The following is a 15,780-nucleotide window of genomic DNA, read 5'->3' as shown; positions in this document are numbered from 1 at the left end:
AAAATGTTAAGTTATTACATTGAATAAGTGTATGATGGTTGCTCTGTATAATTTACTAAACTTAGACTAAACATGCATATGAAATTATTGGTGATTTTTACGTTATTATTATTAAGATAAAAAAACTATACCGACATCCAATTATAAATTATTATAAAATAGTTAAATTATTATTTTTTATAATAATTATTTTCAAAGTCATATAAAATAATTTATAATTAGTTAATAAAATAATATTTTAATAAATTATAAAAAATAAACTCTATTATTAATATTATTATTTTCTTCAAGTCTCATCATATTTATTTTCTAATTTCTATATATAATTACCAAATGTTTCAGTTCAGAGGTTCATTGACTTTTGGGCAAGTATTTGATAGAATCCTGATTATACAAACTTTATATATATATATATATATATATATATATATATATATATATATAAACTCTTACCGTTGCATTTATATATTCTTACTCTTTCTCTATCTATATAACTAGGTTTTTCCACAGGAAAAAAAAGGCTTTCCATCCATTAAAATAGTATAAAGTACTGTAATGTAAAATATCCGGCCTATCCAAGAACTCGAATATGCCCCCGAGATTTTTAAGATATTGAAGTATGAACTCCTTTTGAAAGTATTAAAGGATTCAGCAAGATTGGGTACCCAAAATACTCAATATATCAGAACATACTACTTGGGTACTTGGTGATGCCAAATACTCAGGTGCATCCCGCTATAAGATACAAGTTGTTAAAAACATTTCAGGTACCCAAATACAGGTCAAGAGATCTACTCTTCAGAAGGTATGTAGGTATTCAGTGGTACCTGAATACTCCCATACTCAAGGTATTAATTCCTTTCTTTAAACATACTTGGCTACTCGACACAGTCAAATACTTGAATATCCTAAATATATGAGAATATTCATAAAGCATTAGACAAAACTTTTAAGATAACGAATAAAACCCTTAATAATAATTATGAGAATATTATCTAATATGGTAATGATATACAAAAGCCACCTCCAAGATGTATTTGAATTTGTATAAATAATTACAAGAATAATAAGCTAAGATACTATTCACATATATTAAAGACATATTTATTGTTTTTATCCGAAAATTGACTTGAGGGTCAGAATACCTTATACAGGCATTTCCACTTCAGAACATGGATACCAAATAGTGAGAGAGGAAGATTTCAAGAAAGAAGCACAGAGAAAAATTATTTGTCTACCCTTTTACATTTACAAGTATATTTAACAAGATAAAGTGCAATAAATATTAACTAAAAGTGCAATAATTAATTTTAAATTTCAACTAAAAACAATATTTTAAATTTTAATAATCTCGTAATTAATTTTACGTATTCATTATAATAATATCAATTATTAATTTTTCAATTAAAAATTATTAGTATATTTTTATATATGTTTAATTTAAACTAAACTACGTTCTGCATGTTAAAAAAGTCAAATTTATGTAAGTCAATACTTAAAAAAGAGAAAGGAATTCAATTGTACCACAAACGTGAGCCAGTATCTTTTTTACATTAACGTGATAAATACAAGTTCTTATAAAATCGAAAAGCACTTATATTCAATGAACATTGGAACAAACGAGCGATTATATTGCTATTAATTATTATTATTACTGTGAACACACCAAATAGTCCTTTAAGAAGTGACACAAAAAAGGTCTACGCTTCCTAATGTGGTAAGGAAATAATATCCGGCGGAACAACTCTAAGAGCTCGTGAAAGGGTAAGCTAGGTCTGTAAGATATAGTTTCTGCTGCCATCAATTAATTGTTGCAATTTTCAATTACAGAGCCGTGAGAGAGAGAGAGAGAATACACGACTTGTTTATACTAATTTTAATCTAATAAGACAAACACAAGTCTATATATATGACTTGGCTAGCTGATTATCAATTTGATTATTGATTTGCATTAGTTAAGAGTTTTTCATTTTCATCATATATTGGAGTCAACCGTCGACATGATGATACAACAATAAGATGGATTGGGATGACAAGTAATCCTGACGAGTAAGGTGAATGCATACATTATGATAATATGTGATGATATTTGTTTTTTGAACAACTGATTATATGATTTATGTGAAAACCACTATGTCTATAATTGATTGACCTGCATGTTGTTTACCTTTGTCAAGGCCCAATTTTAATCAAGTTGGTCGCGTAGTGGTGGATTAATAGTTAATACAACTTGCCAAACATATGGATATTGAACAAGGGAGCCATTTTTAAATTCAAATTAATTAATAATTTTGATATAATGCCGACACAGAACAAGTACGACTTTCTGAAATAGTCATTAAATATGTGTATATTAAATTTTGAAATTGAAACTATATATATATAGTTAAATTGGTTTCCAAGAACATGAGCCACTAATAAATTGTTTTCTGAGATGAAAATTTTAAATTTATGTTTAAATATGAAAAAAGTATGACAAATTTATCTCAAATATAATTTAATGAAATTAATTTTTAAATTTTGTAACGTAATGTAAAATTGATTTTCAAAATATGTAAATTTATTGTTAAATTGATCTTTAAATATTATAATTTAATAATAAAATAATCTCATAAATTTAATATAAAGACTAATTTATGGAACTTTTTATATATTTAATGATTAAATTAGTATTTTTTATTTTTCAGGATCACGTATTATAATTTTATGAACTAATTTGACTATCTATCTATAAAAAATATAGTACATGGAAAGAAGCCGATCATCCATTTGCATTTCAAGAATTGCGAGGAATAATCTAGAAAATAAAGTACAACTGATTAAAAACCGGGATAAAATTAAGTATCTGTATATTAAATTTTGAAATTAATTTTAAAATTAATCATCAACTTTTTAACAGTTTAATTATGTAAAAGTTTGATACTATATAGCAATTAATAAGAAACTATCATTGATATAGTACATGTTTACAAAATTACTCCTGTACCGTACGATGGAGCATTGCCTTCACACTCTCAATTCGTGACCCGGTAACAAATTAGAAACTATTGCTATATATGCTCCAATAATCTGTCCACTTATCAAGAAATAAGAGTCATTATTAATACAGATATAAAGAAACAATAGTATAAAATAGTAACCCTTTAAAATTACTTTTGGAGAATTGTTTACTCCTAGTTATTATCTTAAAAAAATTGAATCATATAATTATATATTAAGTTTTGAATATGTGTTTCCATCTTATAGTTTATGAGATTACCATGTGTTTAACAGATTGGGATCTACAAACTTTAAAAGTAAGCAGTAGATACATAATAGTTTTATAGGCCTGGTTGGTTAGCTGAAATTTACAGCTACTACGCGGATAATGAACCCCAATGATGAAAACATGCAGACGCATGTTGCAGCATGGAAGTATTTTATTTAATAAGAATAATAATAAGGTAAGTGGTAGTAATTAAATTCCATATTCAGTATCATGGGAAATGAGATTCTTTGCCTTTGGGATACACCATTAGGCTTTTAGCCGTTCCACTGTGTATATGCGGCGAAATGCATTACTCCATGGCCCTTGGGAATCCACTTGCCTCCTATCAGACTCTTACGTAGTCAACGCCTTCGCCTACTATAAAAACACATGCACTACCACACTCCTTCCTTATACCATTCACTACACCAACACACTTTCTTCCTTAATTTTCTAGCTCTTGCTACGTACTTGAATTCAATTAGTTATTAATGGCTGAGATTGAGGGTTCTCCCGGAAGCTCCATGCATGGAGTAACAGGAAGAGAACAAACATTTGTAGCCTCAGTTGCTTCTCCAATTGTCCCTACAGACACCACAGCCAAATTTGCTCTCCCAGTGGATTCAGAACACAAGGCCAAGGTTTTCAAACTCTTCTCCCTGGCCAATCCCCACATGAGAACCTTCCACCTTTCTTGGATCTCCTTCTTCACCTGCTTCGTCTCGACATTCGCAGCAGCACCTCTTGTGCCCATCATCCGCGACAACCTTAACCTCACCAAAAGCGACATTGGAAACGCCGGGGTTGCTTCTGTCTCCGGAAGCATCTTCTCAAGGCTCGCAATGGGTGCAGTCTGTGACATGTTGGGTCCACGCTATGGCTGCGCCTTCCTCATCATGCTTTCGGCCCCTACGGTGTTCTGCATGTCCTTTGTGAAAGATGCTGCGGGGTACATAGCGGTTCGGTTCTTGATTGGGTTCTCGTTGGCGACGTTTGTGTCGTGCCAGTACTGGATGAGCACGATGTTCAACAGTAAGATTATAGGGCTTGCGAATGGGACTGCTGCGGGGTGGGGGAACATGGGAGGTGGAGCCACTCAGCTCATAATGCCTTTGGTGTATGAGCTTATCAGAAGAGCTGGGGCTACTCCCTTCACTGCTTGGAGGATTGCCTTCTTTGTTCCGGGTTTCATGCATGTCATCATGGGGATTCTTGTCCTCACTCTAGGCCAGGACTTGCCTGATGGAAACCTCGGGGCCTTGCGGAAGAAGGGTGATGTAGCTAAAGACAAGTTTTCCAAGGTTAGTCATCTCTTATTCTTTATCTATATATTAATTCTTTCAGAACATAGATAATATGTTTGAAAAAAATTTATGTAATCATGTTATAAAATAGTTTTATCCTATCATTTAATCACCATATATATATATATATCATTTTTGATGAATTAATTGACTTTTTACAATAAATATCTTAAAAATCATATTAATAATGATTTTTAATTAAAAAATAGTTTAAAATGAATTTATTTTATTAGTATGATTACTGAATTCTAATATGTGAGTGATTGAATGATATTTACAGTATGAGTCTTATTTATATGTTTGACTTCTCCATTAGTGGTGAATTTTAGTGGAGAAAACAAATCTTAAACTATGTAACGGATTTCACTTTTTTGTTCAGGTGCTATGGTATGCCATAACAAATTACAGGACATGGATTTTTGCTCTCCTCTATGGGTACTCCATGGGAGTTGAATTAACAACTGACAATGTCATTGCTGAGTATTTCTATGACAGGTTAGTTCAGCTCAAAGGCATCACAATTATTTGCATATATCACAATTGCATTAATTTAATAACTCTATTACTACACATTGCTGTTTTTAACCTTACATAATGAGTTAATTGATACAAAACAGATTTAATCTCAAGCTACACACTGCTGGAATCATTGCTGCTTCATTTGGAATGGCAAACTTAGTTGCTCGACCTTTTGGTGGATATGCTTCAGATGTTGCAGCCAGGCTGTTTGGCATGAGGGGAAGACTCTGGACCCTTTGGATCCTCCAAACCTTAGGAGGGGTTTTCTGTATTTGGCTTGGCCGTGCCAATTCTCTTCCTATTGCTGTATTGGCCATGATCCTGTTCTCTATAGGAGCTCAAGCTGCATGTGGTGCAACTTTTGGCATCATTCCTTTCATCTCAAGAAGGTCTTTGGGGATCATATCAGGTCTAACTGGTGCAGGTGGAAACTTTGGGTCTGGCCTCACCCAATTGGTCTTCTTTTCAACCTCCAAATTCTCTACTGCCACAGGTCTCTCCTTGATGGGTGTAATGATAGTGGCTTGCACTCTACCAGTGAGTGTTGTTCACTTCCCACAGTGGGGTAGCATGTTTCTACCACCCTCAAAAGATGTCAGCAAATCCACTGAAGAATTCTATTACACCTCTGAATGGAATGAGGAAGAGAAGCAGAAGGGTTTGCACCAGCAAAGTCTCAAATTTGCTGAGAATAGCCGATCTGAGAGAGGAAAGCGAGTGGCTTCAGCACCAACACCTCCAAATGCAACTCCCACTCATGTCTAGCCATAGCACTTCAATCAAAGAAGATCATGAAACATAATTACTGAGCAGTATTGGGAATGAAGAACCATGAGTGAAGATTTTTCTAATAAGAAATCTTGTAACATGTAGACATAGAATGTTCTGGTTCTGGTTTGCGTGTGGTGTAAGAGTTGTCTACTTGTGGTAAGTCATAAGTATCATAATCAGTATGTCAATGCAGATCTTGATGCTGAGTATCAATAGTATCAGTTTAGTTAATTTGATTTAAAATCAATTTTACCATTGCTGGTTGTGTTTAATTATCCAGTAATTAGGACCTTTTATTTGACTTTCTGGCTTACTATATGGTTGTCTACTTGTGGCAAGTCATAAGTATCATAATCAGAATGTTCTGGTTTGTATATTCTGTACTTGAAATGGAATCAGAAATGAAATTGATATTGTACTCTTTGCAAGTTGCAACTCAATTATTGTTGAGTTTTTTTTAAGAGAAATTGACCTGTCTCATTTCGTGAAGCATAGAACATACCAAGAAGTATATAATAATCTGATAAACGACCAAGCAGATACTAACGCAAGGTAATGCCAAAAATTAGATGAATTAAATAATTTTAAATTCTCTTACAACATGTTATCATATCATATGAATTTACCTGGTTTTGGTTCCGTGTGGATTGCGAAACAGAACTATAACATAGATATTATATATTTATTCACGTAAGGAGTGACTCATCTTTCGCGTTGGCTCAGGAAAAAAGAATGGTGGCCAACTAACCATTGTGTTGTTTGCTATACGCTACTTCCTGTTTCATTCAATTTCCCAAGTTTTTTGGACGGCAAAAACAACTACGCTTTTGACGGTGTTGAGAGGAAGACATTACAAGTAGAAATTGTGGGCTACTACGTCACCAGATGCATTATTTTCAGATTTTTATATTTCTTTTAATCTCTTACTTTTTTCACAGTATCATTCCTCACATTTTTTTATATATATTTATCTCTGCCTTCTATCAATCTTACATATAAAAGATTATGTGAGATAAACACTGTTGTTTTTATTTAAATAGAAAAGACAAACACATTTGCAGACCAACAAGTGATCAGTTTGAATGGAGTATGACTCAAGTTCTGATTTTGTGAATAAAAAAAATAAAATGTCACAAAAAAATGACCAGTTAAATTCTCCTATATGGAGATTATTTATTTATTAAACTTGTAAATGCATTACACCAAGTCACTACTAAATTGTTTTTTTCGGTTTAGTTTATGTCTATCATATAGGTGTAAGTTTAGGCAATTACTCCATGCACCTTTAAACTTGCTTCTTGCACATTTTTAAGCTTTCAAAAGCATTAATCAAGAGTATAAAATTACATTTTGTATGAAGAATGTAAATTTTTAGTTTCCAGAGAAAAGCTAATCCAGAATATAATTTTACATGTCAGATTAGGTGTTGGAAGCAAGTATTGGGGTGCAGAAGCAACTACCGTAAGTTTTGCCACTTTGCCATCGATTTCCCATACAGTCCGACATGGTCAAGGGCCCAAAGAAAGAAAAAAGGGGCTACATTCCTACGATCCAATCCAATCAGGTAGATTCCAATTTTCCAATAACACACGGCTAAATATCCAATTTAGTCCTTAAATTTACAAAAGTCTAAACTTGGTGGGTCTCTATGTTTTGAAAATATAAAATTGTCTTAATTTATAAAAATTAAGACAAATCTATCTTGATTTACATTTTTTTATTTTGTTAATGTTATTTGAAATATTATCTTAATACATAAAAAATGTATTCACAAATAGAATAACATACCATTAATGTCATAATTTGAAAACACAATTCAGAATTCTAACAAAATTTGAAAAAAGATATACTAACAAGTAATCACAACACTCAATACAATATAATCACAAATGACAATCCAACATAACAAATTATATTTTACATTTGTATACATTTTTTTATCAAAATTTGTTTTATAAATCATAAGAATCATATAAATAAAAAATACGAATAAGAAAAATTTTCAAATTAATTCAAAACTACTAAATCTATAAACACGTTTAAATATATATTATATAAAGTTTTTAATCGAATTACAGACAGATTTTTTGGTTAATTTAATTTTAATTTTCAAATTTTTATGATTAACATTAAATGGATTCGATTTATGAGAACTACTAAAAGTAACAACTACCCGGACTAACGTGCGCAAGTAAACAACACATCTTAATAAAACGTGTCTTCATTGCTGGGGTTTCTCCAGCACAACATTATGTCTAATTAGTTGAAAACAATTAAAGAGTGATGGTACAAGATCCAGCATTAATTCCTGTAACTTATTTCGGATTTACTATGGTTAAGGGGCTATCATAACTATCTGAAAATGGAAAAAAGTGAATTGTGTTTACCCGGAGCTAAACTATTACGCCATAAAGGATTGCAATGAATTAGCATGGTGGTTCCACCGAACACAACAGAACCATCCCCCCACTAGCTACGTTAAAAACGACACCCTTTATCTATCCCGTATTACTATGTTTAACTGCTAGTTTTATGAATAAGTTTCGGTTGGCATACCTATCACCAAGTACGAACCAGAGATTGCTGAGTAACTAATGTTTGAGAAAAAAATGTAGTAATATGAAACTGAAATTGATTGAAGGGTATAAAGTTATGTACACAATTAATTCAATGACGAGCTTCAATAGAAAAATAATTAATAACTTTAGGTATTTATAAAAAAAAAAATCAGGTAATTGTAGGCTGTGTTTTTGTAGACACTGCATGTATTATTCATGGGATGTCCTTTTGTTGGAACCTAGTAGAATTATTATAAATAACAAAAATTCTTTATTTAAATATTTAACATAATTACATGTTCGTGATTTAAACTCAAAATTACTAATTAAACTAAAATAATTTCATATATGTTAACTCATGTGTTTGAGGTAGTAATTATAAGCCATGTTTGGTTAATAAGAAATTGAGCAAAGAAAGAAAATAAAGAACAAATATACATAATAATATATATTTTTATTTTATTGAAGAACAACAAGAAAAAAGGAGAAATAATTTATGAAACAAAATTTCACATATCACTTTCAACTTCTTTAATTTCCATGCCTCAAATTCCCCCCTCACCAAAAATGCCTCAAATTTCCCTGTATTATTAACTGATTCTGGCTTTTGGAGGGTAGTCATATTTTTTTTCTTTCTATTTTTGCCTCCGTTTTTTTATTTTTTTTTTACAATGTTTTTTTGCCTACGTTGGGGATGAATGCAATGGATTTCATTTTTGCTAAATGAAACAGATACGGCCCATTGTTATGAGAGGTAGGGATCATTAGGATTTGTATTATGCTATTGAAGAAAAAAAAGGAGGGATTTGTCTTATCGCTTTTTTGTTGAACAATTTTTTGTCTTATCCTACTATCTCGATTTAGTATAAAATCTATTTAGATAAGGATCTTAAGGATTTGTCTTATTCTCCTACTATCCAGATTTGGTATAAAATTAATTTTGACGAGATTTTAGAAAATTGATGTAGATAAGTTTGGGTTACACTTTACAATTTTACATTTTTAATAATTATATAAAATAATAATTTTTTTAATTTGATAGAATAATATTATGTATAATAGGATATTATATTATTATCAATATTATTTACATTATGTTCATATATATAAAAGAAAATTAAATTATATCAATGTAATTTATACCAATTATTATATATATTATTCAATAACTTTAAAAGTTATTAAAATGATATAATAGTTTATCTAAATTAATTTATAGAATTTGATCATTCATATATTGTAAGTTATGGAAAAAGATCAAATAAAATAATATTTGATGAAGTTATTTTCTTCCAAAATTCTTGTGTTAAATTTTATTAATTCAACTGTTTAAAATTTTGATATTTACTCAACCATCATATACATCAAAGTTTAGATAAATCAAAAAATTTAATTATATAATCATATACTCAACATTTACTTATATTTTTTCTATTTGGTGAAGTGTAAACTAGTTTCAAAATTTTCTTAATCAATAAGAATTTTTATTTAATAATTAAATTAGTAAAAATTGATTTGTGTAAAAGTTATTAAAAAGAGAAATATCTCGCCTAAAATTTAGAATGCTGGTTATTTTATATGTAAATTCAAAATAGTACTTGATAACTTTATTTTTTCTCTATCTTTATGTTTTTGTGAAATCATATCATTTATTATATCTATATTTTTTCTCTCTTTCCTCTTTTTCTCTCTTAAGGTGTTAACTAGATTTTGTTTGTCTTTGTCAACAAATCTTTTTCCTAAAATGTAAGTAAAAATAGTCAAATTAAGGTATGACTCATACATTTATTAGATCTTTGTTTGGTCAAATTTAAATCTAAGCAATTAATCCTATCAACATTATAAGTAGAGAGTAAACTAAGCTCGTGCCAATTTATCTGGTGAATGTACAACATGGATAAAAGGCTTAGAGCTTGCCTCGTATTCTTTCTCTTAAATTTTACTATCACGCTTATAGGGTTGCTCTTCATGTACTTAGCCGGGTCTCCATCCGATTAACAGTGTTATTAGTCTTGAACGAAGATATATAACATGTGTTAACACTTAACAGTAGCAGTGGCATTAAGGATTGAAGAAGAAGAAGAGCTGAGGTATTATCTACCTACTTTTGAGTTTTGCCTGTGTTTTCCCAAGTATTTGTCATCCTTCCTCAACCTTAATATTAATCCTTTACATCTATATATCTTTTTTCATCCCAGAGAGATTCAATCAACAAAAACATAATTCTTCCCAATTGGTTCGCCGAAATATCCCCGTATAACCTCTTTTGTCATATGGGAAACATACGTATGCGAAGGAGGGAGATGATTGAGATGAATTATACATAAGGATGATTTTGTATTATTATTATTATTATTATTATTATTTAGCATTACTTATTCATCTTGTCTTTTAGAGAGCTAAAACAAAACACAAATAATTTTTTATTTAGAATTTTTTTTCCTACTTGTAGACTTGTTATTACGTGAGTATCTTTTAAGTTAGTTTAACAATAAAAAATAAATGGAAAAGATTAAATCATTAATTGGAAATTGGAAATTGGTACCGACAATTAAATCATTAACTCAGTTTTCTCACTCGGTATATCTTTTCCGTTTATATGCATTTGGAATTCATACGTACAAGATTTTAATAAAAAAACAAGCATGCACATAATATATTTATATCCACTTGGTCACTCGATCGTATATGATCATCAGATTTTTAATTGACTTACATTTTCATTATTGCAAAAGTGTTCGTACAAAGTAGTCATACTCAAATTTAAAAAGGAAAAGTAAAAGTAGCAAACAGTTAACCAATACATGAAAAATATTTTTTTTCCTATAACAACAATTTTCATTGCCATCTGACTGGTGGTGAGGTTTATTTGGGACAATAGTAAATACAAAATAAACTCACAATAAATGATTCACAGTTTTTTTTTATTTGAGCCTACATAATGAACTAAAATTTGTATATTCAACTCCATCTGTTGCTATAAATTAAAGTGTTTTAGTAGAGCTTATATAATTGCCTAGTAAAAATAGTTTCACTTTTTTTTTTTTAAGTTTTACACACGGATGTAAGTAGGTTAAATATATGAAGTGATGGCGAGACATGAAATAGGAATAGAAAAGAAAGATACACGCATATAAACAGTGAATGTGAAAAAAATAAAGAGTAAAGAATCAACATTCAATAACCATGGCTAGAAAATTCCTAACCTATAAATACATTGATAAAATCTGTCGATGAATACGTCATGTGTCTGGTTGCGTGTGAAAATTATTCCCACAATCCCAGCAGACAATTGAATGAGTATTATAAATTTTTAAGAACTATGAATATTTTTGCGGTTGGAGCGTGCTGTTGAGCCGTTCGTGCAAAGCAAGTGCTCTATTGATATAGTTTTAAGTCAAAAAATAAGTTACATGTATATTGAAAATTTAAAATTTTTTTATCATTAAGGTTTAAGTGGTTTAAATGTAAAATACTAGATAAATCTTAGTTGAATGGATACATTGAAAGTTATTTTTATTTCAACTTTCAAGAGAATTTATTTATTATAGTTGGTGACAATTTTTATTATAAATAAAGAAAAAATTTAGTGGAGAAACAACACACATGTAAAGGGAGTGTGTGAGAAGAGAAATTATGAAATAAAATCACTTTATTAAGAGAAAAGTGTCGTTTTGTGAGAGTATTATCATTTCTTGTAACCATTGAGTGAGATATTCGATTTTGTAGAATGATATACTATTTAGGATATGTTACAATCTTGTAATCATTTTTGTGATAGCGAAATATTTTTTGAGACAATTTTGTTAATGTAGACAAAAGGTGTTAAATCACGTTAAATTTTTGTGTTTGTTATTATTTTTCTACAGTATAATCTTTGTATGTGTTCTCACGATACTTTGCAGGTGTAAATAATTGTATTTGTGTAAGCATTGATTACCCAAAACTATTCCATTCCAAGAAGAAAACTCAACCGTGTTTAAATAAATAGGCTTTAGCAATTGGCAGAAAGGGTGTAAATAGTAAAAGGCAAGGCGACAAAGATTTGTTGAAGGTATTATTAGATTTGGAGGCGGAGCGCAACTCTAACCAGTGACGTGTATCGCGTGAGGAGAGTAAATTTTGGGCCTGCTTCTTTCTGAACCTTTTGTCGCTTCTACGCCATAACCAACCCTTCGCCGTGACATTACTGTGGCACCCCGTTGCACAATAAATTACTAGTAAGCACTTCAAATTTCATCTCTCTCTCTCTCTCTCTCTCTTTTAGTTTTTATTATGAATTCATATATACTTCTTCACCTTAGATAATCTTTTTTTCCAAAAAATTTAACACATTTATATATTTAGAACTCAAATTAAAAATTATTTATTAAGCTGAAACAAGTTCGTATAAACTAATTCATATCCTCGGTGATTCGAATTTGATGTCACTGAAGTGCCCTGACAGGGAAACTGAATCTCTTTCGTCCGTTTAAGCGGTTTAAAAATTTGTTGAGTTGGGGAGTAATAAATATAGTGAAGTTTGAACATTTTATTACGGGCCGTTCGACCATGTATGAGGTTTGGTAAATGGTTCTGGTAGAATCTTAATTCCATTCTTTTTTAGTTTTGGATAATTATTCCTGTCAGTAATAAAAGTGCAGGACGCAACCATGTCTATTATAATTCATACCAAACTTAACCAATTGTTCCCACGGACTCTGTATATAGAAATTTGGATATATTTCATGGGATGGAGAAGAATCATAAGCGGAGTTGCACTTGATGTTCATTTCTATCCCCTTTAAACTTCACAAGATACATATGGGCTTGTAGTTCATCCTCTCATTAACACATCACCTCATCTATCATCACTTAAGTATGCCCCGATAAAACAGTGAAGTATTAAATCGCAAATTTGTGGCTATATATGGGGTATTTTTATGGCTAAAACTTTACATACAATTACTGATGGTTTTTGTGTGTTATTCTCCAACCATAATTAGAATTTTTAATTTGATAAATTATGTTTTTTTTCAATGCAAATCTTTAGTTGGTACATAGATTACTATAGTAAAACTTTAATTTTGATCGGAAATCAACACTAAAAGTATCTAAAGAGAAAGCATCTTATTATAAGTTCTGTTCTATTTTTATTTTGAGTAATACTTTTGGGGGGTGGGGTGTTTGAGTCTACTAATTTTCCTATTACTTAAAATTAAATAGAAAAGTAAATATATTTAGTATTTTAAAATATTCGAATATTAATACTTTATTTATTTAATAAATCACATTTAATTAGATGTAAAATGATTGAGCTACTTTTCAACAATGCTAAATAGTACCAGAAAAACTATGGCAAAAAAACAAACAAATTCAAAGTCAATTAATCGAGTTTAACGTGACCATTAATTCACGGAAGAGAGATAATAAATTTTACTTAGCAGTAAAAATTGTGTCGGTAGTTTTCGTACTTATTCATTTCATTAAGACAAACTTTTTCATAATTTGTAGATAGGGGGCAAAGCTGCGTGCCAGCCCAAAAGAAGATTATTGTGGCTGTCTTATAGGGTTACCCACCAATTTAATGAAAGCTAAAGACTATGGCGATATTCATGGTAGAAACTTTGTTAATTGTCTTGAATTCTTACAATGACTGATCAACTGCCATGAAGAAAAACGCAAGAAACTTTTAACTACATTATTATGTAACCTTTAATGTTCCTTAAATGCGTTCCCCAATTGCTTGACAAAACCTAGATTATTTTTCACAAAAGAGTGGCTGTTAGATTCTCCTTTTTTTGTTTATAAATTGGAAGAGTTTTTTGTGTCATGTGGTGACTGCCGATAAAACATATGGATCTGGTTCCTAAGTGAATTGTTCATTTTAGCGGAAAATAAAGTACTATTGCCAAGAGAAAAACAACTGTTAATACAGTATCATATAAACATCCAAATTAAATGTAGATGTACTTTTTTAATCAATGACTAAAGTTATTTATTTTATCTATACTTACTCTAAGACAATTCCAAAAGATAATACTTAGATTTGAGAGATATTTTTTTTTAATCACGGTAATTAAGATTTTGGGCTTCTCCAAAATTTCGAGATATTTTTATAAATTTTAGTCTTTTAGGTTAATTATGACATTAATATTCAATTTCAAACTTATTTACGTTTAAAGTTGATCATTTCTCTCAAATAATATATTAGGTGGATAAGAGATATGAAAGGAAGAAAACAAAACAATATAAACAAATATGTTAGTTCATTAAATGGAAACCGATACAATTATTAGTTCAAAACTAACTATACCAAAACTCCTACATTAATGAGGGTATAGCATATAATTTGTCATATGGTAGATGATGTAGTAAAAAAAAAGGTTGAAACAGATAGAGCATGGCGCATGCAAAGTGATATAAATTAGTATGTACAAAAATGAATAATAATGAAGAGAAAGAAGAAAAAAATTGGCTAGGTGCAATAACATGAACTCACGAGCTTCCTCGCTTGCTGCCTGCACAGACCAAACGTGCACCCACCCTGCCAACTCATCAAAACCCCAAAGTAAATAGCGTACCAATAGCTATTCACGAGCCTATTTAAGGCACTTAGATTGGAACCCCTTTGCAAACAATTCAAGCAAAAAAAGCAACCTCTCTTTTCTTCACAAGCTCAAATCAAATAGTGAGTAGAACTTCAAAAAAAATTCAAACATGTCTACTACACATTTTTCCCTTCTAGCCATTTTTCTCCTTCTTTCACTAGATTCTCTTGGCACAACCATGGGTGGACGACTCATCCCCCCAAGTGCTCCAAGTACAGTTACAAGGCCACTAGTTTCATCAGAAGTTGAAAACTACGTGAAGCCACAGCTGAATCACAAGCTGAAAGCCTTACAAGGAAGAGAAGTTAAGGGGTGCTTGCCAAAAGGTTCAAGGCATAACTCGGCTCCTAGCAGATTCGTGAACTACAAGACACTAGGCTCTGGTGGCTGCTCTAGAATTCATTCAGGGAAACCTTGAAGATGTTTTTGTTGAATGGAATTGAAGAACTTTTTTGCATATGGGTTTTCATGGTCAAGTGTGGTAGAAACTTGAAGGATGAGAAAGTCACTTATGTTTTTACTTTGCTTATTATTAGCATATTTGGCTTCACGTTTCGGATGTGATTTTGCACGTTTTGGTTGTGATTTTGAGAAGCTAATAGCTTTAGCTTCCACATCCCAAAGGTGATTCCTCTGTTCCGGACTGGTTTCCAAACATACTATATGATGGATATATTTTGCGGGTTACAATTTTGAACGATGTGCATGGGAAGGTGAAGATGCTAGTGACTTTTCCTGCTATTAGATATACGTATGTAGAGCTAATGCTTGAGACATTAGCCAAACGTTGG

At 30.7% G+C, this 15,780-nt stretch overlaps 1 protein-coding gene across 1 annotated transcript; it reads left to right on the top strand.

Moving 5' to 3' along the window:
- The first annotated feature begins 3,660 nt into the window (after positions 1-3,660).
- Positions 3,661-6,281, top strand: LOC114374100 (high affinity nitrate transporter 2.4-like). The gene is made up of 3 exons (XM_028331699.1): positions 3,661-4,548; positions 4,931-5,046; positions 5,169-6,281. Exons 1-3 carry the CDS (start codon positions 3,739-3,741, stop codon positions 5,833-5,835), a joined length of 1,593 nt encoding a protein of 530 aa, XP_028187500.1. The 5' UTR covers positions 3,661-3,738; the 3' UTR covers positions 5,836-6,281.
- Positions 6,282-15,780: the final 9,499 nt, after the last annotated feature.

The sequence above is a fragment of the Glycine soja genome, chromosome 11 (assembly GCF_004193775.1).
Source record: "Glycine soja cultivar W05 chromosome 11, ASM419377v2, whole genome shotgun sequence".
NCBI classification, from domain to species: Eukaryota; Viridiplantae; Streptophyta; class Magnoliopsida; order Fabales; family Fabaceae; genus Glycine; species Glycine soja.
Note: the sequence above shows the minus strand (reverse complement) of the source record. Positions and strands in the feature narration are given on the sequence as shown.